Source organism: Macaca nemestrina, chromosome 9 (assembly GCF_043159975.1).
Source record: "Macaca nemestrina isolate mMacNem1 chromosome 9, mMacNem.hap1, whole genome shotgun sequence".
Taxonomy (NCBI): domain Eukaryota; kingdom Metazoa; phylum Chordata; class Mammalia; order Primates; family Cercopithecidae; genus Macaca; species Macaca nemestrina.
In genome coordinates this window covers 65,790,645-65,816,983 of record NC_092133.1, presented here as the reverse complement: position 1 = coordinate 65,816,983, position 26,339 = coordinate 65,790,645, and the positions used below count along the sequence as shown (strand labels likewise).

The 26,339-nt window shown below is 50.6% G+C and overlaps 1 protein-coding gene across 2 annotated transcripts in view; it reads right to left on the bottom strand.

Annotated features, from left to right (window-relative positions):
• Positions 1–24,910, bottom strand: part of LOC105466092 (tetraspanin 15) — a 55,424-nt gene extending 30,514 nt beyond the window's left edge. The window contains exon 1 of one of the 2 annotated variants that reach the window (XM_011715026.3): positions 24,685–24,910. In XM_011715026.3, the coding sequence (XP_011713328.1) occupies positions 24,685–24,780 (96 nt within the window). In that variant the 5' untranslated portion in view covers positions 24,781–24,910. The remainder of the gene's footprint in view (positions 1–24,684) is intronic. The other variant, XM_011715027.3, reaches the window with a different exon arrangement.
• Positions 24,911–26,339: the final 1,429 nt, after the last annotated feature.

Genomic DNA, 26,339 nt, shown 5'->3' with positions numbered 1-26,339 from the left:
TTGCAGAAATTTGATTTAAGACTCCCACAGGCACACAGCACATTCCAGGCTGTGAAGGAGCTATGCTGGGAGTTTTGCAAACCCCAGTTATTCAATCCAGCCAGGGCAGAGAGTGGAATTTCTCATCGAGGACAACCACAAATGAATGAAGTACAGGGTGGGAGTGGGGGTGGCATGCCTTGGGCTGTTTGGGGGAAGAGTTTGGGGACAGGCAGGTAGAAGCGGTAGAACAAATAAGTGACCAAGGCATTCTGAGACAAGATGCAGAGCAATTACTTCCTCCTGGGGAAACCAGAGAAGGACTCTGAAGGATGCACGGAGTTTGACTTCACGCAACTGGACCCTCCCTGAACACAGGGACTGGCCTAATATATCTGCTGGAAGAATAAATCTGAGAAATGGTTTATGGCTTCAGACGCCTGTAAGCCCAAAGAAGGAACTCTGCGATGATCCCAGTCTGGAACAGAGCCTTCCAAGGCTTAAGGATAAGAATGACTCATGGTTAATCGGAGAACCACAGAAACAGCCATGGGAAGGAGAGTCAAGAGAGACTTCATCTCCACCCAATACCCTCCTCGCCTTGCTTTTCTTTCTCCCTCACTCTCCAGACCTCTCTGTCTCTCTCTCCCCACCTTCCATGTGTCTGAACCAAGAGAGTCAGAGCCTGCCTCCCAGGGCTGTGTCCCCAGCGTACATGGGAAATGGTGCCTGGTGATTTTGTTCACAGATCTCAGCCCCGGGTGGACCTCCGGCCAGGCCCCCGCAGACCCAGCTGACTGAGTAGCCAGAGGTCAATCAGAGCAGAAGACAGTGCTCCCGGATGCACCCTGGACGTCTGGCCCTGGTGGCGAGACAGGAAGCCCCAGCTCAGGCCACTGCTGGCAGCATCCTCTGTCTGGGGTTGGAGCTCCAGCTGAGGGGTAGGAATGGGGAATGGAGGCTGGAAGTCTGGGTATGGGCTTAGGGAGCCCAGGAATGAAGAGCTGGGTGGGGTGGGGTGGGGTGGGGCTTGCCTCCTCCCAGGGTAACCGCTCACGGGTATATTCCTGTGTCAAAGCATTGCTGGTCACCCCTCCTCCTCCTTCTGGCCAGGACCGTGTCCCTCTGCAGCCCACAGCACCCAATCAGCTAAGCCTCCACCACTCATAACTGTAGGCCGCCGCCAGCAGGAGTGAGTAAGATGGCCCAGGTCTCCCTTCTCTCAGACCCTTTGAAAGGAGACACGGGCTCACAGAGATGACAGGAGGCCTTTGTCCTATACAACAGCCTCCAGTCCAAGGTCCTGGCAGCCTTTCGGAGCCCACCCTGTCTGGGAACTGCTCCATGCATCCCCTGTTCCTCCACTGGCCTAGGGTCTTCCCTAGAGACTGCCTGAAAGTTATCCTCATGGGGCCCGACGTGAGGGCAACAGGAGTTCCAGGGAAGGGGTCTGGGAGTGCCCTGTGGTCTCACTCTCCTGACCCCTCTGGGCTGCCGAGACGAGAAGCCACCATGAGGGAGAGCCATCTGAAAAGAAGCAGGCGGTGGGGAGAGCAGGCGTGGGGAGGAGGTGGGCGGAGATGAAGGGAACTCCAACAGCAGGAGCCAAGGATGTGAGGCTCAGTCAGAATTGCCGGCTCCCAGGAGACACCTGGCTGAGTCGGGCATATATAAACTATCTCTACACAACTTGGGCAGTGCTAAGGCTTATGATTATTTCATGGATCTTGTTTTTAATGTCAGATGTAGTTCTCTATATAAAAAAGAAATGCATCAAATTGCTTTTTACATATGTGGCCCTTGGTTTATTCTTTCCCCCTTTTCATGGAATCCCACATCTGAACTGTACCCTTTGCCCCTGAACTACGGATAGAAGGCAGAGGCGGCAATCAGATCTCAAGTGTCTGGAATGCGCAGGGCCTTAATGAAGACATAGGGCCCCAGTTCAAGGGCTCATGTCTCCAAAGAGGACAAAGGGGAAAGGAAAGGAGCACTGGGCAGCTGGTCACATGGGCACCCTAGGCTCCAATCCCAGCTCTGCTACCAACTCTTTGTGACCTTGGGGAAGTCCCTTACCTTTTCTGAGCCTCAGCTTCCCAGTTGGCATGACAACCCCCAGGGTTGCTCCACTGCTCCGGGAGTCCATGGAAACTCCCCTCAAATCCTGGCAAATAAGCAGACTGCGGGCGGCCTGTCTCCTCCTCTCGCCCCACACACTGCTCTGACTCCGTCCCCACGGGCTACCCTCTGCTCTCCCACCTAGCCCAAGGATGTCACATTTCTGCAAGGGTAAAACCCTAAAGCAGACAGCAATGCCTTCCCTCCCCAGCCTGATGAAGGCACACACCTCCAGCACTGCCTCCCATAGCAGCCTCGGAAAGGCATGGTTTCCTGGAAATAATAAAGCCAAAAGGGGCTCATACCCATCTTCCAAGCTCAGCTCAAAGCCCTCCTCCCATTGCTTGAGCCCAGGAGATCACGGCTGTAGCAAACCATGATCGTGCCACTGCACTCCAGCCTGCGTGACAGAGCAAGATTCTGTCTAAAAACAAGAAAATGCCCTCCTCCCCTGGGAAGCCTTCTTGGATCACCCCTGCTACAGGGATATCTCTCCACTTCTGAATATCTATAAAACCAACAATGGGAAGCCCTTGCTGGTAGTGACATTGACAGCATTAACTATGCTCTTTGGACAGAGAATTCCAGGTATTTCTTATGGACAGCATGCAGGACATGGTGGCAAGATCCAGCAACACACACAACTTTGCCCTCAACAACTTCATAGTCTGCACGTACTATGCAAATGCATTAGGATGTCCCAGAAGTTCACAGAAGTTTGGTGGCTTAGTTACCAGACCACACTCTCCTCATGGAACCCAGACAGAAAGTGGTTAGGGCCCAAGCCTGTTCACAATGGCCAAGTAAACCACAATGTCCTGAAGCCAGATGCCACGCGAAAGCTCCTGGCACCCAGCAGGCACTTAGTAAATGTTACTTCTTCCCCAGTAACCATGTAGTGCTGTTGTAATGCTGACATTTCAAAACCCAAGTCAGAAGCCAGAAACCATTTCCCCTTCAGACCCTCTTTGGTCCAGGGTTAATTCCAGGGAGGGAGGAGTCCCTATTCTGAATTCCAAGGCAGCACTCACTGATTCCACATACATTAAGCCCCTCTTATGTAGCAGACATTGGGAATAAGCAGATGAGTTCCTGTCCTCAAGAAGCTCTGTCTGGTGAGAGACCTACCAGCACATCAACACATGTGGGAGTCATCAAAACCCTGAGGTAGATGGGATCATGTGTGCAAAGGCGCCGGAGAGAAGGAGACACTAAATGAGAAAGGCAAGATCAGGGAAGGCTTCCTGGAGGAGGTCATGTTTGAACTGAGTCCATTTAATGGACAAGCAGGAATTCCTAAGGTGGACAAGAGGGTTAAGGAGTTCCAGATGCCCATGAAGGTACCACAGGAACAGCAGGTCAGGTCAGCAGAGCTGGAATCAAGGACAGGCAGAGGACAAGGGAAGGGGAGGCAGACAGGGAGGTTCACAGAAGCCACAGCACCAAGGCCAGGTCTCATGGGTTAAGCCAAGAAGTCCATTTATTCATATGACATCTATTGACTGAGTGGTTGTTGCACACCAGGCATTATTTAAAGCCAATGGGTCTCAAAGTTTTTGACCTGAAAACTCCTTTTCATTCTTAAAAATGTTTGAAGATCTGGAGCTTTTGTTTATGATGATATCCATCAATTATTTACCATAAATTAAAACTAAGACTTATTTTAAATATTTATTAGCTCATTTAGAAATAACAAGAGACAGCTCGGAGCAGTGGCTCATGCCTGTAATCCCAGTACTTTGGGAGGCAGAGGTGGAAGGTTCACTTGAGTCCAGAAGTTCAAGACCAACCTGGGCAACACAGGGAGACCTCATCCCTACAAAAAGTAAGAATTAGCCAGGTGTGGTGGCACGGCTCTGTGATCCCAGCTACTTGGGAGGCTGAGGTGGGAGGATGGCCTGAGCTCAGGTCAAGACTGCAGTGAGCCGTGATTGCAACACTGCACTCCAGCCTGGGTACTAGAGTCAAAAGAGGGGAGGGGAGGGGAGAGGAGGGGAGGGGAGGAAAGAAGGGAGGGGAGGGAGAGAAGGGAGAGGGAGAGAGACAGAGAAAAAAAGAAAGAAATATTGATTTATATGTTAAATAGCCTATTTTTTTACTTAAAAAATTCCCCCCCAAAAACACACAAAAACTGAGTGAGCAGAGTGGCGTGGGCTCTGCATGTTTGTAAATGTTAACGTCTGGCTGCTGAGAAGGCAGCTGGATTCTCAGATCTGCTCCTCATCGGCTCCATTCCCACATCGAGTGTTCAGGTGCCTCTGGGACGCTCCATCACATGCTCCCGAGAGAGTGACAATAGGAGTCTTAGTATTACTATGAAAGTGGTTCTAGATGCAAGAGCACCTGACAGTGGAACCCAGAGGTCCCTAGACCCACTTTGGGAGCTACTATTTTAAGAACTGGATGTGCAACGAGAGCAATGAAAGAAAACCACAAAAATCCCAGCTTTGGTGGAGCTCACATTCTACTTGGGGAGAGGCAAATATGTAAGAATAATATCTACTATGCTATGGTTATAAGTGCTACCAAGAAAGATAAAACGGGGAAGAAGGCTAGGGAAGCTGGGGAAAGTGGCCATCAGTGTGGCCAGGGAAGGTGACATTTGAGAAAAGACTTGGAGCAGAGGAGGCACCAAGCCACACGGATATGTGAATGAGCATCCAAGCAGGCACCATGGCCTTGGGATGTGCCTGTGTTTTCAAGAAACAGCAAGGGGGATGGGGCTGCTGGAGAGGGAGCATCTAGGAGATGAGGCAGTGGGCTGATCAGGAAGGAACTCTGAGGCCACTGAGAAGACTGACTTTTGCTCTGAGTGGGTGGGAGGCACTGAAAGTTTGCAGAGAAGTGCTCTGTTGCAACTGTGATCTTGTTTTATTTTAAATAATTGAGACGGGGGTCTTGCTATGTTGCCCAGGCTGGTCTCGAACTCCTGGGCTCAAGCAATCCTCCCGCCTTAGCCTCCCAAGTAGTGCTTGCCACCACGCCTGGCTGTGATCTTTAAATGAGTTGCTTGGACTGCTATGCCAAGAGACTAGGAGATGGAGGTGGGATGGGCCGGTCAGGGAGCTACTGTGGTGACCAATGTGAGGTGACAGTGGCCTGGACCACAGTGGGCATGTGAAGGGTGTCCAGAAGCAGGCAGTGTATTTTCAGGCTGGAATAGGGAAATAATTGAAATAATTTAAGCAGGGGAGTCTCATATTCAGATTAACTTTTAAAAGTTCTTTCACCAGAGTGTTTCACATCAGCCTATGTGTTCATCATGATGGGGAAAGGTGCCATTGCAATGGAGAGGGCTGGTCAAGTTCAGGATGGCCAACCATGGTGTGTGCTATCTGGCTTAGTATTACTACGAAAGTGGGGAAAGTGGCCATCAGTGTGGCCACACACCCCTAATGGGATATTCCGTACTTCCCGCTGCACCCCCTGTGAAATGCTCCTGCAGGAAATGTGTGGCATGACCTAATCATGAGGAAGCTGTGAAGCTCTGAAGCAAATCCAGACATTCCACAGATCAAGTGGCCTGGAGGCGTCAAAAGACTCAAAAGAAGCAAAGATAGTCTAGGCTGGGGGAGATTAAAGAGATATAGAGCCAGAAGTAATGTACAAACCTTGGTTGGATCCTGGATTGGGTAAAATATGAGCCACAAAGGACATCTGGGGAATGAGGTGCTTTCCAACACCATCAGCCAGTTCTGATTCTCTTGAGAGACCAGCTGGGTGTCATACAATGTAATTCAATTCTGACACCATTTACCTGGAGTTAGCATCAGATACCACAGGTTAACGTGCTCAAGCCCACGAGATTAGGCTGGGCATGGTGGCTCATGCCTGCAATCCTAGCACTCTGGGAGGCCAAGGTGGACAGATTGCTTGAGCTCAGGAGTTTGAGACCAGCCTAGGCAACATGGCGAAACCTCATCTCTACAAAAAAATACAAAAATTAGCTGAACGTGGTGGCGTGCACCTGTAGTCCCAGCTATTTAAAAAAATATAGTATTATTAAAAGTAATGGCAAAAACTGCAATTACTTTTGCACCAACCTAATACTTGGGAGGCTAAGGTGGGAGGATTGCTTGAGCCTGGGAGGTAGAGGTTGAAGTGAGACAAGACCAAGCCACTGCACTCCGGCCAGCCTGGGCGACAGAGTGAGACTCCGACGCAAAAAAAAAGTCTACAAGATTGCCTGACCTTCAGATGCCAATCACAAGTCCAGGACTCAAAGTCTGGCTGTAAGTCAGGGGTTCCCACAACCCCTTCCCCAAGTTTGATAATTTGCACGAATGGCTCACAGAACTCAGGGTTACTTGTATTAACCAGTTTATTACAAATAATACAACTCAGGAACAGCCAGAAGGAGATGCACTGGGCAAGGTGGGCAGGGAGCTCCCAGGCCCACTCTGGGCCCACGCCCACCCCTCAACACCTCAGTGAGTTCCCAAACCCAGAAGCTCATCTAATCTCATTGTTCAAGAGTTTTTCTCTTCTACTGGTTGAGAGTTGGAAAAAAAAAAAAAAAGTTTTACATAGAGCCCAATCTCCAGCTCCCATCCCCCACCACCCACACCCTTTCTGTCCAGCCTATGGGAGAGGCTGAACTGTCCAACCCTCTAATTATTTGGTGTTTCTGGTGATTCGCCCCATCCTAAGGCCGTCTAGGGCCTTACCCTAAGTTGTTTCATCAGCGTAAACTCAGGTGTGACGAAATGGGCTCACTATTAATAACGAAAGGCATTCTTATCAGGAAATTCCAAGGGTTTTAAGAGCTCTCAGCAGGAACTGGGGACAAAGAACAAACATATTTCTTACAACACAGGAATGTCATAAGAAATGTGGCCTGTATGTAGGACTGAAAAGTCTGATTTCATGGTGATTTTTTTTTTTAAATCAGATGAACAGCAGTGGTGTGAGGAAGAATGCCCTTTCTGGGAAGCTGAATGCTGGGGTATTTAGAGGAGTGGGGTCACAATGATTGCAGTCTCCTTGTAGCTAGGTTGGCAAAAAAAAAGAAGTGGTGTATTTAGAGAGAGCTGTTAAGACAAGATGTTCACAACTGATAACTCAGAGGTGGGCAGATGTTCTTTGAATTCTTCCTTCCATTTTTCTGTGGGTTTAACTTAAAAAAAAAAAAAAAAAAAAAAAAAAGTCCATTTCCCCTATCGCAGCTTGATACAGGAAGTATTGATTAGGGGATACTCCAGCCGCCTGATAATGCTCCCCGTCTGGTATGAGAGAAGGGGGCTCTCTCGGCCCTACCCCAGCCTATCCCAAGCATCAGAACCAAGGAACAAAGAGCCGCTGCCCCACACATCAGTGCACTAACTTTCCAAGAGCCATGACCGGCCACACCAGGGCACATTGGGTCTCCCCAGGCAGGCTGTGGACCGCCAGCTGGGGGTCTTTCAGTCCTTTAGAGCATCTTTCCCCAGTGCCTGGCACGGGGCCCAGTGTGTGCACCTGGTGATTACGGGTGGAGATTCAGGGAGCCTTGGGTCTGGCTTCCAGACACCGATCAGCTCTACTAATGAGACTGTGGGGGAGGGGGCGGGGCCTGGAGTCTCGTGGGTGGGGACAGTTTTCCAGGCAAGCCTTTCCTAATTGGCTTTCTGAATTTCCCCTAAGCAACGAAAGGAACCACCTGGCCCCAGTAGGTCTTGGATCAGGGACAATGTAGGCAAGTAACACACGACAGTCCCCACCAGGACCCCAGAACCTATAACATTCAGGGCCTCAGAGGTCACCCCTCAAGTTTCAGATGTACTGGGCCATTTTTTATCAAAAAGAAACCCAAAGCAATGTATAAGCTGTGATGCTGCGTCCTGATTTTTTTTAATGCGCTATGAGAGATGTTTTAGGGACAATTAGGTATGCTTTGGCATAAACTTAGTATTTTCTTAGGCATGACAATGGTGTTGTGGCTATAACTATATCCAAGAACATTCTTTTACCTTGTCTATAGCAAGCAAGTTCTATGTTTTCCAAGAAGAGGTTTTTGTGTGTGTGTGTGTGTGTGTGTGCATGTGTGTGTGTGTGTGTGGGTGTGTGTTGTTTTATTTTGTTTTGTTTAGAGGAGACAAGGTCTCACCCTGTTGCCCAGACTGGGGTACAGTGGTGTGATCATAGCTCACTGCAGCCTCAACCTCTTGGGCTCAAGCGATCCTCCTGCCTCAGCCTCCCAAGTAGCTGGGACTGCAGGCACATGCCACCATACCAGGCTAAAGGAAGAGGTTTATTTACTACAGGTTTGAATCTTCCTTTGCCTAAAACTCCAGACCAGATTCCATGCCATCAGGAAAGTCTCAGTGGCCACAGGCAAGGGTGAGCTCACCGAGGCCTCGGTCTGGTGGCCTGTTCTGGCCTGGAATTAATGCCCGAACCAGATGTTTCACTAACTGCTACCCTGGAGCTAAATACAGGCTGTAATGGGAACCTGCCTATTACACATCCAAGTGCACCTATTAGGAAACAGGGTGCCGAGGGCTTTAGAACATGCTCCTCGCTGCATGGGGAAGAGGCCTGGGGGAAGGGAAAGGGAGGGTCACTTGTCATCTTAAATCCTTTTCTCCTTTGCTTTAAGAATATCAGGACAAGAGAAGATGCATGCAACAAGCCAATATGACTGTGAAACCCTGTGCAGAAAGTGGCAGCCGGGAAAGGAGGTAAATGTCAGAAACGGGCTCCCAGAGGGCTGGCGTTGATGCGACCCAGCAAAGAGCCTAGGCCAGCTGGAGGCGCTGGACCACTTACGAGCTGCGTGATGCTGGACAGACCATCTCCCTCAGAGCGCCAACTGCCTCTCCACTGTGACATGGGAATATAATGGTCACGCGAAGGAGACTCTGAGGTGGCGAAACTCCTTTGTAAATGTAAGATGCCGGACCATAATGAGAAGCCACTTCCTTAACAGTCAGCAGTACACAGACTGTGTTAAGTGTCTGCACCTGACCAGGAGATGCCACACTGCCTACATTCTCAGAAAAGAGCTGGAAGAAACTACTAAGAACTCCCAGTGTCTCCCAAACTCCAGCCATTCTCTTATCACGTCTCCACGTGGTCAGGTTGGCCAGCTACTTGCATTATTATTAACTCAATGTTTTAATAAAACCTCACTGGCTTTTCTTACTCAAGTAAATACAGTCCTGACCTAAACTAATCAAGACCTACACAATCACAAGTTTGAGGTACTAATTATTTTTTTAATACACATCACACTTCCCACATGCACATTAAAATGTTTAAATGTTCCCCCATAGCCCACCTATGATCATCTCGTGCACCACCAGGAATCAGCGGGGGGGACGCTGATCTGGCCCAACCCCATGATTTTGCAGATGGGAATCTGAGGCTGAGAGAGAGGCTGGCACTCCCACCAGGTCACACCGCAAATTAGCCCTCACTCAGCAGCTGCAACCTGGGTCTCCCATCTCCCAGGCCAGTGATCTGTCCGCCACAGGCCGCCCTCCCTCATCAGGAACAAGACTTCTCACGCCCTGGCATATCCTCTCCAAAAAAAGAAAAATTTAAGGATGCATTTCTGAAGGACAGTGATGCTGGCCTCACTTCTGCCTTCCTGCGGCTCCAGAGAGGCAATGGGACCTGGGCCCTGGCGTCCGGTGCCACTTCGGGTCAGCTTGCTCCCTCCATCCCAAGGTGGCAACCAGCCCACCTCCCTGGGAGAGCCTGTGGCCTCTGCCCTGGGGAGCTGGTGCTACTCCAGCAGAGATACCAGTCCCTGTGTTAGCAATGTCTTGTAACTTCTACATAAAGTTACAAATCTAGCCGGGATGGCCTTCTGGAAGCGCAGAGCCTCGGGGAGGATCAGAGACACCCTCATGCTTAGAACATGTTTGATGAGTGACTAAATGACCAAACCAATGGACAAACAACACATCCCCAAAAAGTCCATCTCTCTAAGAAAAGTTCTCCCAAGAAAGAAGAACAAACATCTAGGCCAGGAAGGAAGCGGTAAGTCTGCCGAGAGAGAGAGGCTTCACACCCCACCTCCAGTTCTCACGAGTGAGTTACCTAACTCTCTGAGCATCTCCTTCCCAAGTGCAAATGAGGCAAGAGCAGCGCTGTCTCTTAGGCTGCTGGAGGATGAAATGAAAGAATGGCTAGAAAACAGCTCAGCCCAGAGCCTGGCACACAGGAAGAGCTCGTTAACTGTTAGTTTTAAAGACAATATAGGACAACCTAGGAGGATGCAGAAGGCACAACCCAGCTAGACAGAGTGTGGGGGAATTCCTGGCTGAAAAAAAGTCAAGTTTCATTCCATGTGAGGCCAGCACCAGGAGACCACAGTGGAGAAGGAAGATACCGTAGAAACAAACAGGCCAGAAGAAGGCCCCACTCCATCTCAGGGTCTGTGGGTACCTGAACAACTCCTGCCCTCATCTTGTCTCTGCTCTCAACATGAGTCTACCCGCCTAGTGGTTGGAAAGCCAAGTGGCCACTGCCACCCCCAGGGGAAGCCCAGAGCCCAACACCCTGAAGCTAAGTGTCTTTGCCACAGCCTCCTGGGAGCCTCTGGCCAGGCCTGCTTGCTCCACCCAGATCACAGAACGTCTGCAGCTGTCGGAGCACGCTGCTAGGACTCAGTGAGCGCCAGCTTCTCAAGGGGACAGGGACAGGGCTGGCTCATCTGTTCCTGTGACCCGGTCCCTCCCAGGTCAGAGGCTGAGTCAGAACCAAGCCAGAGACATGAACAGGGTTCCCTCAGCCTGGGTTCTGACCCGGCAGGGAACATTCTTCTCTTCTCTGTGAGAAGTCACAAGTCAGCACTCTGTCCCCACACCCTGGCTGGACAGGAAGCTCCTGGTTTGAAACCACTGAGTAGTGTCCATTGTCCCCCCTGCACACTAGAGATTGTCCCATTGGCAGAGTTTTAGAACCAGGGGCACATGCTGGGTAGCCTGGGGCTTGGTTTCCTTATCTCTGAAAGGAAGGGGTAGCACTAGATGCCCTCTATGGCCCCTCAAAGTTCAACCCACTGGAAGTCCAGGCCACATCCTAACTGCCCCACACAATGGGTGACGCTCCTGTTCTGAAGCTGTCAGGGAATCCCATGTTTTACAGCTCAGCTTGGCAAGCAGTTTTGATTTAACTGTTTTCACAACTGGCAAGTCCTTCCCGAGAGCTAGCTCGCATCTACCTTCCTCAGTTTTAACCTCTTTCCATCAGGTTTTCCTTGCAAAGGGGAAGCCCTAAGAAACCAGCTGTAGGGCATGGCCCCCTGGCCTGAGGAGGGGCCAGAAACCTCACTACCCACAGTCTCACTCCTCCCCCAGCCCCCCTGTTCTCGCCCTGCTCCTTCCCCCTTGGTTTTGAGCACAACCCACAGAAGGAAGGTGGTTCTCAGGGCCCTGCTCAGTTGGGCCCCTCCCTAGTAAGGCCACCTGCTGAGGCAGAAGGGCTTGCATTTTCCTATGGCTGCCTGAACAAATGACCACAAATGGGGTGGCTTAAAACAGAAGTTTAATCTCTCACCGTTCTGGAGGCCAGAGGCCAAGGTGTCTACTGAGCCATACTCCCTCCAGAGGCTCTAGGGGAGAAGCCCTCTTGCCTCCGCCAGCTTTTAGTGGCTCCCAGAGTTGCTCGGCTTGTCTGCCTCCGTCTGCTCACAGAAGGCCATGTACTCAGTTCCCTCTGTGTGCCCATGGCCTCCTCTTCTGTCCATCTCAAATCTCCCTCTGCCTTTCTCTTATAAAGACACTTGACACTGGATTTAGGGCACACTCAGGTCACCTAAGATGATTTCATTTCAAGATTTTGAACTGAATTATATCTGCAAAAACCTTTTTTCCAAATAAGGTTACATTCACAGGTTTTAGAACCTAAACATACATACCTTCATACTTTTTTTTTTTTTTTTTTGAGACGGAGTCTTGCTCTGATGCCCAGCTGGAGTGCAGTATCACCATCTCGGCTCACTGCAACCTCCACCTCCCAGGTTCAAGCAATTATACTGCCTCATCCTCCCAAGTAACAGGGATTACAGGCATGTGTCACTATGCCCGGCTAATTTTTGCATTTTTAATAGAGACGGGGCTTCACCATGTTGGCCAGGCTGGGCTCTAACTCCTGACCTCAAGTGATCCACCCGCCTCAGCCTCCCAAAGTGCTGGGATTACAGGTGTGAGCCACCGCACCCAGCCAAGAACATACCTTTTTAATGAGGCCACGACTCAACCCACAACAGAGCTCACCCGTCAGAGTGAGAAATCAAGGCCTCATCCTTCTGCTAACTGGCCCCTAGCTTACCACCATGACCCCAAGCAACGTCTTCTCCCCTGTTTGGCCCTCTTTCACCATCTGTGAAGTGGGGATAGATCACCGCCTGCCACACCTCTCCTATGGGGGCCAGAACTGGGGTCACTGACCTGGAGATCACAGCCAGCTTTCCAACACGATAATCCTGCATCGAGACTTCTCAAACTCGAGATATCATTTAAGGAGGAAGAATTATCACCGGCCACCCCACAAGTTTCTGAATCCCTGACTCATAAAACTCAAGCCTGATTCTATAGAAACTTATTCGGTTACAAAGGTAACCGCACAGAAACCTTGTCTTTAGAGCACATAAAAGAATGTTTTGAAGATAACCAAAAGGAAAGCAAAATTCTACAACTCAGAGACTCCTCTCCCTCCCACAACATACATCCTGGTTCCCTGCAGGAGAAGCCAGCTCTCATAGTCTCCCACATTCCCAGGCCGGTGGTCTCCACATACCTCTACCAACCCTTCCTCACCTACATGGGGCCCTATTGACTCCCCCTACTCTTCTCCCAAACCCCTGGCTAGAGTGTTCTCTTTCTTTCTGGGCCTCTCCCAACTGTGTTTGCTAACTTTCCCCAGCTCAGAGAACCTGTCCAGATTGTAAGAGAGGTCAGAAGAAGGTCTCAAATCACTCAGGATTCACCTACAGAGAAAGATGTCCTGGAAATCGCCAGTACCATCAGAATTCCCTTACAGATACCACCCGGAGCTGTGGTTTCGCCTCCAGCTGCAGATTAGAATCACCCAGGGAAGTTTAAAAATTATAAGTAGGGCCAGGCGCGGTGGCTCATGCCTGTAATTCCAGCACTTTGGGAGGCCAAGGCAGGTGGATCATGAGGTCAGAAGATCAAGATCATCCTGGCTAACACAGTGAAACCCCGTTTATACTAAAAATACAAAAAATTAGCTGGTTGTGGTGGCGGGTGACTGTAGTCCCAAGCTACTCGGGAGGCTGAGGGAGGAGAATGGTGTAAACCTGGGAGGCGGAGTTTGCAGTGAGACGAGATCGCGCCATTGCACTCCAGCCTGGATGACAGAGTGAGACTCCGTCTCAAAAATAAAATTAAATTAAAAAATAAAAATAAATAAAAATATTACGGATAAAGCTGGGTGCGTTGGCTCATGCCCGTAATCCCAGCACTATGGGAGGTGGAAGCAGGTGGATCACTTGAGACCAGGAGTTCAAGACTAGTCTGGGCAACATGGTGAGACCCTGTTTCTACAAAAAAAAAAAAACACAAAACTTTAAAATTAGCCAGGTATGGTGGCACGTGCCTGTGGTTGTAGCTACTCAGGTGGCTGAGGTGGGGGGATCACTTGAGCCAGGAGGTCAAGGCTGCTGTGAATCATGACTGCACCACTTGCTCTGGGTGACAGAGCAAGACCCTGTCATTATAATTATAATTTTTTTTTTTTTTAATTACAGGTGCCTGGGCCTAGCCCAGACCCACTGAATCAGAAGCTCTGGTGATGGGGGCGGGTCGGGAGTAGACACATGTCCTTGTGAAATCCTCCCAGGGTAGGAGGCCTTGAGCCATGAAGTCAAGGTCCACTGGCCAAGAAGGTACTGTCTTTTGACTCTGGGAAGTGACCTAGTCTCAGAATCCTGTGCAGTCTCAGCAGCCGACACCCCACCCTACTGCACCTAGGAGATGGTCCCAATCTGCCACAGGGCGGGCCAGAGGCTGGCCTCAGCCCACCACCAGCCACAGTGTGCCCATGTCTGCACCCAGCACCTGGCACACGGTGAGTGCCCAGAAATGAACACCCTGACCCCAAGCACCCACAGTCTCCCCACACTACACCCAGCACAGCTGGAGAGGCTGGCATGGCCAACCCTCTGGTAGGAGATGGGAAACAGCCTGGGTGGGTAGGGGGTGCTGTGTCACTCATATAAGGTCACAGGCAACATCCTGAGAGGGACTTCCAGCAGCCCCAGGAGTCGGGGGTTCCTGCTCTCCCACGCAGTAGGAGGGCTCTGAGGAGGGAAAAACAAGCCCGTCTGGGCCAAGGCTGTTTTCCTTCCACCCTCCAGGGAAACATTTGCTTCCCTGCAGGCCCAGATGCAAAATGTCTTGGCGAGAAAGTCCCTTTTGGAAAAAATTAAAACCCAACAGGCACCTTTCCCACAGTGAAACGGTTCTTGTCTCAGGAACAGATGCAAATGATGGTTCTCACACAAGTTACTTCCATGCTCAGGCCTCAGTCTCCTCCTCTGTAAAATGGGACAAGGCACACGGGGTCATTCTGAGAATGCAGAGAGATGATGCAAAGTGTGGCGAGACACGCGGCAGATGGCGTCTCCTCCCGGCATCTGCATGAACGGTTACCCAGCCAGATGCCCACTCAGAGCTCTGTGGGCACTGCCTCATCCAAGCCTCACCCCTGTGGGCAGCACAACAGCTATCCCCTCCCAGCAGACAAGAAAACCAAGGCGCAGAGAGTGTTCCATGACTAGTCACATGGACATTCTCCTCACCCGCCAACCAAGAAGTGCTCATCCTCCTCAGCGCTGCTTGGCCTCCAGACCCGGTCTTCCCAGAGGGCATTTCTGACCTCAACACTCAGGCCCAAGAAACATTCTGTAGCCCGCCCTCCCTCTCCCAAGACTCATCTCCACTCCTCTCTGCGAGGCCTCCCTGCCCAGTGAAGCCCTCAGAGTCCTCCCAAGGACTCCTCTGTAAAACACGACAAGACTCCCTGTCCTGCCCAGCTCGAGGGTCACTCTGAGAATCCAAAGAGATGAAGCAAAATGTGGCAGTCAGGCCACCACAGTCACGCAGCCCAGCTCAGACTGGCCCTTGATGGAACCAGCTCCTCCAGCCAGTTGGTCTGACCCTTTGGGCATGCATGTGGTCTTTTCCAGGGACTGGGCCCTTCCCACCCCTTAGTTCCTGGGTTACCACGGCACACCACCAGAGGCAGAGATGGCTGCCATCCCTTCACAGGCCGACCCTCTAGCTGGGGAAGGTGACACCGTAAGTCTATGGTGTCTCTTCCTCACCTCCACCGGCTCAGGGGCCTAACTTGGAGCTAAACAACTCATGCTGACTGAGGGCTAGGACCTCTCAGAGCCTTGCAGGACACTTCTCAGACAGCCTGCCTGGCCCTGCGTGCCTGTTGTGGCCCAGTGCCTCTGACAGTGTGCCATGGTAGCCAAGAAACTAAGAGGTGGGAGGGGCCCAGCCTCTAGAAAAGACCACATGCACGCCCAAGGGGTCACACCATCTGACTGGAGGAGCTGCTTCCACAGCCATCTGTTCTAGGCAGGCTGAGTACCCCTAGGGGCAAAGGAGCCTCCTCTGACAAGACGGATTCCAGAAGTTCTCATCTCATCACCTCATCTCATCTCATCTCATCTCATCTCATCTCATCTCATCTCATCATCTCCCCAGCTACCCCTGGGCAATGCAAGACTCCCAGGTGACTCTCCCTCCCTCCATGGGCGGAGGGCCCTAGAGTCTCCCTCCCTCCGTGGGCGGGGGTCCCTAGAGTAGACCCTGTGCTTTTGTACCTCTCATCTCACACGATCCTCCCCATCGCCCTCTGGGGTACCCACAGAGGAGGCATCTTGGAGGCTCAGAGAGCTGGTCCTTTACCCAATGTCACACAGAATAGCCAACACCTGATCTAGGTCTCTGGATGGCAAGACCACAGGGCCTGACAATGAAACCCTGCTTCTCAGTCACTCGAACCCCAAACTCTTCACACAACCAGGCCCCTGCCACCCTCTCCACCCACAGCACGGCCCTTCCTGGGCTTCCTCATCTGCGGCAGCCATGCTTGCGACCTGCCTCAGGGACTCTGCACTCATGGCTCTCTCTGCCTGGGATGCTCTGGACAAGTCTTTATGGCTGTCCAGAGTCTTTATTCTCTGGACAAGTCTTTATTCTCTATTTGAGCTTCAGCTGAAATGTCAGCTCCTCATAAAGGCTTTCCCTGACCACATCATTGAAAGTAGAAACGCCCATCCCTCCCCACTTGCTTCCTAATTTTCTCCTTAGCACCTATCCCAAGTGATATTTATTTACTGCTCTGTCTGTCTTCCAGGGCCTGGACTAAGCCTGCCTTGTTCATAGTTGTTTCCCACACCTATCACAGTATCACAGCGCCTGGCACTCAGTAGGCATCAAATAACTATTTGTTGACTTAATGAACAAACAAATCAACCAGAGAGCACGGCTGGTTAAGACTGAATGCTCCTGCCTTCCAACAAGAAGTCGAGTCAAACCCATTCGCATCTAAAAGTTCTCTCTGGGAAAGCTTGTTTTTTTGTTTGTCTGTCTGTTTTGTTTTTTTACCCCCGCAAAGTTTTCTGACCAGACTTACCCAGAAAACATATTTCCCCTGTGGGGAGCCAGTTGGTACAGAAATGTCATTATCAGTCCCTTATCAGGTTGACCGCGAGCCCCACCCCACGGTGGCATTGTGAATCACCTGGGAAGAAAGGGCTCCGGGCAGGAGGGCAGGTGGTTATTCCTGCTTCTCCAGGAACCAACCCAAAGGCAGCAAGGTCCAGTCCTATGACACAAAGCAATTCCCCTATTAAAGTGGGGAAGGAGACCATGTACAAAGTCGAGGCTAAGAGCGAAGGACATTTCTCAGGGCCTTAGTTTGCTCATCTATAAAATGAAGGTGTTGGAAGGTTCTCCACACCCCAGGCAGGGCTGCAGGCCTGATTCTCTGGATATTAAAGGCTCTGTGGCCAGACTGGGGGAGGGGAGGACCTCTCTGTGCCCGAGGCCTGAGCCCAGTCTGACGCTGTGAGATCATCTCTGACGGCCCATTAGGCATGGCTGGCCACTTCTCCAATATGAAGGCTGCTCCACTTTCATCTTCACTATTTGAGTTTCAGTATTTGGATTGCTTATCTACAGCCAGCAAATGAACTTTGCCCGACAAATCAAACACAACAAGAAAAATGATTAAAGAAATAAAATGTCTACATATATTTACAAGATGTCCAGATGGATGTTTACCGACACATAACAGTGGTTGAATCCCAGTGGTAGAATCAGAGGGGACTTTTGTTGTTTTCATTGTACTTTCCTGAATGGCTTAATTTTTTAAGCTATGCACATGTATTATTTTCACAAAAACAAGAAAGCTCTTCTCAAAAGTAAAAATCTCGTCCTGCTGCACTCCAGCCTGGGCGACAGAGCGAGACTCTGTCTCAAAAAAAAAAAAAAAAAAAAAAAAAAAAAAAAAAAAATCTTCTGAAAACTGTCTCCAGAGAAGTGCTTTCTTTTTGGCTTGGCTTCACCTAGCGCTTCACTGGGAGGCCAGGGATGTGGCCTTTTTCAGAAAGGTTATCTTCCACCGTCACCCTGACAACAGGGAGGAACATACACGGTGCCTGGAAAGGTCATGAGGGCCCGAGGAAGAAACTGGAGTCAGGCAACCTGGGTCTGGTCTTGGCCTGTCACTAACTTGCCGTGGGCTTTCAAGCAACTCACTTCTCTTCAGGCCTCTGATTTCTCCTCGGTAAATTTAAAAGGCTGCACTAGAGGTGTCTTTAACAGCCCTTCTCATTCTTAGTCTATGGCTCTTGAGCAGCAAGGCCAGAGAGGAAGGCAGGAAAAGAACGGCTAATTCGTGAGTAGTTGATGGCGTGTTCGTCATGTGCCAGGCACCGCTCTAAGCTCTTCAGATGTATTAATCCATTTAATCTTCTCAGCAACTCTCAGGTAGGTACATAATATCCATTTAGAGAGGTGCATGGAAGTTATGCCTAGGCCACTTAAACTTTAAGTCTCGGAGCTGGGATTTGAACCCAGGCAACAGGGTACAGAATCCACACTCTTAACCATTAAACTATAAGAAATGTAAGAAATCACAGGCCAAGCTCTGATAAGTAGGTTCATCCTTGGAGAAGGCCCAGAAAGAGTTTCTATTGCCTCTGGCGTTCACTGCCTCCATGACCTATCCACCTTCAGCTCCTCCCTACTTGCCCCCAACTCCCACCAAGTCCTTTTCTTCCTGATTAGTCAACACTCCCCAGCCATGACACCTCTACCCACTTGAAAGTCCTATCCTGTTATCAAGGAAATAGGCTTGGTGCTCTGAGGGGAGCCCATAGCACCATGATCAGCCCTGCCCACTTTGCAAAGTCAAGGCCTCAGCAGACCTGACCACTGCGGGTTACACCCCCAGCCAGGCCTCTGCCCCACGTTGGATCCCGCCTTGTAGGTACAAGTGGGACTCAATCACCATCATGCAACAAGCCTCTCCTGAGCACCTACTGTGTGTGCAGGCCCCAGGGCCAGCATTCAGAGGAGGATATGGATGAGCGACAATCCTGACCTCCGGGAGCCCACAGTCCAGCAAGGAAAGCAGTCCTGTAAGCGGATCTCTAAGATACCCTGTGGGCAGTGCTAAAATTAGAGGTGTGTCCCCAACAGGCTGAGGGTGCATGTGTCAGAATGATTCACCCTGTATGGTGGGAAGAGGAGGCTCTAAGTGCCTCTGTGTGAGCTCATTTCTCCCGCAGACATCTCCATGACTTACTGGAAGGGCGAAGGAGCACTGGCCTGAGGATGCGGAGACCTGGGGTATATGCCAGCTCTGCCAAGTGAGCCTCAAACACACCCTTTTGCAGCCCCAAAGTTCCCTGCTGAAAACAAGAGGGCCCTGAGTGTGGGACAGATAACCATAAGTGGTTTAGGGGCATATTCATAGGGACTTACAGACTGAGCTTTCCTCATTCAATGCCCTTTCAACCCCTCCGATTGCATCAAGGACTTGCCAACCTACCTTTTGAACAGAGAGGGTGGGCATCAGGGTCACAGCCTTCAGCACCCACGACATCTAGCTAGGATTTAGTATCATTGTTTTGTTTTCCCCGTACTATATTTACTTTAAAACTTTACCTGCTATTTATGATGAGGGGTCTTGGTTTCTCATTCATAATACTAACATAAAACCTTCTTTTAAAAATAAATTTAAAGGCGTGTATATTCAGGGCAACTTGAATCTATGTGCCTAGAAAATAAAAATATATATAATTTTAAAAAGGGAAAAAAGAAAAAGAAATTTAAGTTTAAAAAGTAAGTTTAGGCTGGACGCAGTGGCTCACGCCTGTAATCCCAACACTTTGGGAGGCCCAGGCTGGTGGATCATTTGAGGTCAGGAGTTTGAGACAGTCTGGTCAACATGGTGGGACCCCGTCTCTATCAAAAATACAAAAATTAGCCCAGCGTGTTAGTAGGTGCCTGTAGTCCCAGCTACTCGGGAGGCTGAAGCAGCAGAATCGCTTGAGCCCGGAAGGCAGAGGCTGCAGTGAGCCAAGATCACACCACTGTACTCCAGTCTAGGTGAAAGAGTGAGGTTCTGTCTCAAAAAAAAAAAAAAAAAAAGTAAATTTAAATAAGCATATTAAGTAAATAATATTACAATTGGTATCACCTCTATATAGGACAATTTAATAACATCAAAATGTTAAATACACATACAAAAACAGGCAAAGCTATTCTATACTGCTAGATAATCCAGTGGTGACCACCCCCAAAGGTAAAAGATAGTGCCTAGAAGAGGGCTTGAGGGGTATCTGGCTTCCGCTGTCCATTCTGCTGGTTGACCTGGGGGCTCACTGTACAGGTGTGTTCACTTTGTGAAAACTTATCAAGCTATATACACTGATGACAGGCGTGTGTCTGCATGTATAACATATATTCACATACCCCTTAACTCAACAACCCCATGCCTAGAAATTACTCCGCAGACATATACACCCATGCAAAATGACACATTCAGAGATATTCACTGTGTCACTGTTCTCAGTTAAAAAAAAAAAAAAGAGAGAGAAAAAGAAAGAAGGAAGGAAGGAAGGAAGGAAGGAAGGAAGGAAGGAAGGAAGGAAGGAAGGAAGGAAGGAAGGAAGGAAGGAAGGAAAGAAGGAGAAAGAACGAATGAACATTGGAAACAACCTAAGAGGTCCCCAGCTGGGGACTACTAAATAAATGTGGCATAGATTCCACTCTAGTGGTACATAGTTTTGTGCATAGTGTGCTACCTTATTTTAAATATACATATGTTTGGCCTAGGACATCCTTTGACTAGGATAGCTCAGAAAAGAGTGACAGGAAACTGATAACAAAGGCCCCCTCTGGACTGGGCAGGCCAGGAGAGAGGAGTAGGAGGGGAGGCTCTTCACTAACCATTACCCTTTTCTCTTTTTTTTTTTTTTTTTTTTGAGACGGAGTCTCACTCTGTTGCCAGGCTGGAGAGCAATGGCGCTATCTAGGCTCACTGTAACCTCCACCTTCTGGGTTCAAGTGATCCTCCGCCTCAGCCTCTAGCTGTAACTGAAACTACAGGCACGCGCCATCACACCAGCTAATTTTTGTATTTTTAGTAAAGATTGGGTTCCGCCATGTTGGCCAGGATGTTCTCGATCTCTCAACCTCATGATCCACCTGCCTCGGTCTCCCAAAGTGCTGGGATTACACCTCACCCAGTTTTACCCTTTTCTACTTCTAAATTTTGTACCAAGCCATCATGATGGAGACCATGCATTTCCATCAATAGTAATTTATTTTTTATTTTTTATTTTTTTGCAAGAGTCTCATCCAGGCTGGAGTGCAGTGGCACAATCTCAAGTCATTTCAACCTCCATCTCCTGAGCTCAGGTGATCCTCCCACCTCAGCCTCCCAAGTAGCTGTGATTACAGGTGCATGCCACCACGCCCAGCTAATTTTTTTATTTTTAGTAGAGACAGGGTTTCACCATGTTACCCAGGCTGGTCTCGAACTCCCAGTCTCAAGCAATCTGCCCATCTTGGCCTTCCAAAGTGCTAGGATTACAGGCATCAGCCACAACACCTGGCCAATAGTAATTTTTTTTATTTTTAGACCGAGTCTTGCTCTGTCTCCCAACTGCAGTGCCATGGCACGATGTCAGCTCACTGCAACCTCCGCCTCCTGGGTTCAAGCAATTCTCATGCTTCAGCCTCCTGAGTAACTGGGATTACAGGCACACGCCACCACGTCTGGCTAATTTTTGTATTTTTAGTAGAGATGGGGTTTCACCATGTTGGCCAGGCTGGTCTCAAACTCCAGACCTCAGGTGATCCTCCCACCTCAGTCTCCCAAAATGCTGAGATTACAAGTGTGAGCCACTGGGCCCAGCCCCAGTAGTAATTTTTAAAGTAAGCAAAAAGTCTTACAGAAGGTACAAGCCTGTCATAAAACTTATGAACCCTCTAGACCTAAAAACAGATGCAAATTGTTAGCACTTTGTACTTATAAAGCAAGTAACCCTTCCCTCAACCCCAGAGATGGACCCAGAGATAATGGGCTTTCCTGTAAATGGTTTCCAAATAACAGTAAACCTGGTCCAGGACAAATTACTTAACTCACACTGGGCCCTGCCCTGCAGTCAAACTCTGGCACCTGGAGCTGCCCTGGCAGAGCTGGCAGGTGGCTGAGTTCTTGGCATGGGTGTGGAGATTTTAAACAGAAATACTTCTCCAGATGGGAGTTAAGGATTAGTAAGGCAACCTCAGTCGGCAGAGGAGGGAGTCCAAGTTCTGAGAACCGCCCTGCCCAAGAGAAGCAAGGCAAGGGTCATTGAGTGGGCTTCTCTGGGAGCTGCAAAGGACAGCGACAGAGCAAAGCCTTAAAAATTAGAGTTCGGGGCCGGGCGCGGTGGCTCAAGCCTGTAATCCCAGCACTTTGGGAGGCCGAGACGGGCGGATCACGAGGTCAGGAGATCGAGACCATCCTGGCTAACACAATGAAACCCCGTCTCTACTAAAAATACAAAAAAATTAGCCGGGCGAGGTGGCGGGCGCCTGTAGTCCCAGCTACTCGGGAGGCTGAGGCAGGAGAATGGTGTAAACCCGGGAGGCGGAGCTTGCAGTGAGCCGAGATAGCGCCACTGCACTCCAGCCTGGGCGACAGAGCGAGACTCCGTCTCAAAAAAAAAAAAAAAAAAAAATTAGAGTTCGGGGGCCGGGCGCGGTGGTTCACACCTGTAATCCCAGCACTTTGGGAGGCCGAGGCGGGCGGATGACGAGGTCAGGAGATCGAGACCATCCTGGCTAACACGGTGAAAGCCCGTCTCAACTAAAAAATACAAAAAAAATCAGCCGGACATGGTGGCGAGCGCCTGTGGTCCCAGTTACTCGGGAAGCTGAGGCAGGAGAAGGGCGTCAACCCGGGAAGAGGCAGAGCTTGCAGTGAGGCAAGACTGCACTGCACTCCAGCCTGGGCGACAGAGCAAGACTCCATCTCAAAAAAAAAAAAAAATAGAGGTCGGTTTTATTTAAATGCATGATGTATGTTTGTACTGCACTTGTTTTGCTCATATGTCACTCTTTCCCCATATTGCTAATCCTAAAATAATTCAGTGAGGTGCAGGGCAGAGATTCACTTATTCATTTTACAGATGAGAAAATGGAAGTGTGAGGAGGTAGAGAGACTGGTTAGTAATTATACATCTGGGGAAAGGGTGAAGCCCGAAATACAACTCCCATCTTCCTACCTCCCTATCCATCAATCTTGGGCTCTCCTCTTTCAATTCTGATCTACAGAGAGAGGGGCTCACAGGCCAGACAAAGGGCAGGCACAGAAATCCTAGGGACGTAAAGGACCTATGAGACCACCTAGGGCAGCAGTTTTCAATACTGACTGCACACTAGAATTACCTTAATTCTGGTAAGTAATTTACTAGAATTAAGCTTAAGTAAATTTAAATAAATACCTATGCCAGGGCACAAGAATCTGTAGATTCTGATGCAACCGCTGATTTCTAGCTCAAATCACCCGCACTCCCATCCCACATATGACCTTCTGTCTCCCTGGAGCTTCCACTAACAGGTCCTTGCTCCACCCTCCCACCCCAAACATACTGCTCATCTCTCTTCCACATTACCTGGAGTCAGAGAATTGGATTGGAAACTGGTCTCAGACTAGTTTTATAGATGGAAAAGTCAACGAACAGTTCTGAGGCCCAAAACAGGGAAGTGACTTGCCTAAGATATCCATAAGTCAGTAACAGAGCTGAATCTGGATCTCCGATTACTAGGCAAGGCCCCACCCACAAAGGGGTCACAGGCAAAACCAGTCCTGATGGCAAATCCAGCAGCTCCTGCTAGCAGAAGAGACCCAGCAAGGGGTTAAGGAGGACAACAGGGGAGAGTGTGTGTGTTTGGTGGGAAAGGGGTGTCAGTAACCACCCTGGGGTCCCTGGCCAAGTCTGCTCTCCTGGCGTACTGGAGGCAGGGAGTGATCCCGGAGTGACGGGGCAGAGCTGGCCTGTAGGAAGATATCTTCATCTCTAGACCAGGGCCCAGCCTAATCTGAGACACCCTTACAGAAACCCAGTATTTTGGGGCAGCTTACACCACAGGTGTCCAGATTCCCTGCGCATGATAGTAATCATGTCTCACACTTCTTGAGCTCTTAGCTAGGCACCGTACCCGGCCTATTTCATTTAATCTCCGCGAGCATCCTACATGTTGAAAATAATTACTGTGTCCATTTACAGATGAGGAAACCATGGCCGAGAAGGATTAAGTAACCTCCCCAAGATCACTCAGCAAGTGCTCATTTCAGAAATGCACAAACTAAAATTCGAACAATACAGAGATTAGCAATGTGTTAAATAAAAATTAAAATGTAAAATAAAAGACCACTGGGAGCGACGGAATTCAAAGCTTGGTTCATGTCTAACCGCTACCATCCTGTCCCCTAACAAGGCAGAGGAGGAGGTGAAGCCCAGCGACAGCGGAAACTGAGCACCTAGGAGTGCAGGAGACGTCGTCTGATGGAATCCTCCTCGCCACGCAGGAGGCACGCGCATCCACCAAAGAGGAAACCAAGACGCAGCGGGGAAGCGTCTTTCTTGCTCAGGGGCATCTGCAAGTAATTAGCAGGGACCAGACCCGGAATCCAGGTCTCCCAACCCCGACTGCAAAGCCTAACTACTTAAGCTCCACAGGCCGATGCAGAGGCAAAGTCAGTCCTACCGGGTAGGCGTGGTGGGTGCGGCCAGCGCGGTCACTTCGTCCTAGCCAGTCGGCCAGCGGACGCACAGCGGGCAAACCGCCCACCGGGTGCACACAGGTGAGCCAGGTGGCACTCGGCCGGTCGGCAACCAGCTCTAACACTCCCGAGAGGGCGGCTGAAAATTCAGGCTGAGCTCTGGCCGCCAGAATTTTCCAGTTCCCGGGTAGAAAGACAAGGAGTTCGCGCGCGCTCCCCTGCGCACTCCCTGGAGCGGTTAAGTCTGGACCCAACCCCGGGTTAGTGAGGCGGCGGTCGGAGTGTGGTCCACACCCCCCATCCCGGGGCCCTACTGGGGTCACTCACCCAAAACACGGTGGAGTAGATGATAAGTGAAAACTTGAGCCAGAGGTAAGAGAAGCGCGCGCAGTAGCGCACCTGCTCCGAGTCCCCGCGCGGCATTCTGGGCGCTCCCCGCGCGGGTTACGGGGGCTCCGGGGCTCTCCGGCTTGGTCTCTCAGCCAGAGCTCGAGGCCCCACCTGCGGCTGCCCGGCTACTAGCCCCGCCACCGGCGTTCTCTCCGGGACTGACACTGGCGCGCGGCAATCACAGCCCCAGCCGGGAAGCCTGCCAGCCCTGGCGGCCAATGGGAGGCCGCGGCGGCCCAGCCTCTGGGAGGGGGCGGGCCAGGGGCGGAGCTGCAGGCCTGGGCCCTAGAGGGGACCAAGAAGGGATGGGACCGGGAGACGGTCTTGCAAATAGCTCGAGTGCAACTCTGGCAACGCCTGTGCTAATGCAGGGGGGCGTGGGAGAGTGTGACCCAGAGGTGCTCTAGGGAGACAGCGAGCGTGCCTGATCGGGGTACTTAGAAATGCGAACTTTCCTCTGTTGTCAAGAGGGAAAACTATGGGAAAAGGGCAGGAATTAATCGCCCAGGTGTTGAAAGTGCAAATGAGTGTGCCAAACGTGAATGGAATAAGGAAGTGGAGTTGCTCGGCCTCAGGGAGGCGGAGTACGGCATCTTGGGATGTGTGGTAGACCAGGGTGGGGCCAATAGGCCCCCATGGAGCTGGAGTCTGGGGTTTGCTCGTGAAACAGATCTGCTGAAGGCCTTCACCAAACGACCTCGGAAGTCCCTTTCTTTTGCCAGGTGATAACCGAGCCTTGGGAAGGGTTCCTCCCAGGAAACGCCATCTTCAAATTAGGTTGAAGGCCTGGCGCGGTGGCTCACGCCTGTAATCCCAGCATTTAAGGAGGCTGAGGCGGGCGAATGGCTTGAGCCCCAGGAGTTCAAGACCAGCCTGGGCAACATGGCCAAGCCCCGACTCTATAATTAAAAAATAAATAAAAAGCCAGGCACGGTGGTGCGCCTGTTGTCCCAGCTACTTGGGAGACTGAGGCAGGAGGATGGCTTGAGTCGGGGAAGTCAAGGCTGCAGTGAGCCGTGATTGTGCCACTGCACTCCAGCCTGGGAGACAGTGAGACCCTCTCTCCAAAACAAAAACAAAAACAAGGCCGGGCACGGTGGCTTAGGCCTGTAATACCAACACTTTGGGAGGCCAAGGCGTGCAGATCACTTGAGGTCAGGAGTTCGATACTAGCCTGGCTAAATGGTGAAATCCCGTCACTACTAAGAAATACAAAAAATTAGCCGGGCAGAGGCCGGGCGCTGTGGCTCACGCCTGTAATCCCAGCACTTTGGAAGGCCAAGGCGGGCGGATGATGAGGTCAGGAGATCGAGACCATCCTGGTTAACACGGTGAAACCCCGTCTCTACTAAAAATACAAAAAATTAGCCGGGCGTAGTGGCAGGCGCCTGTAATCCCAGCTACTCGGGAGGCTGAGGCGGGAGAATGGCGTGAATCCAGGGGGCGGAGCTTGCAGTGAGCGGAGATCAAGCCACTGCACTCCCGGTAGAGTGGCACGCGCCTGTAGTCCCAGTTACTCAGGAGGCTGAAGCAGGAGAATCGCTTGAACCCAGGAGGCGGAGGTTACAGTGAACCGACATCCCGCCACTGCA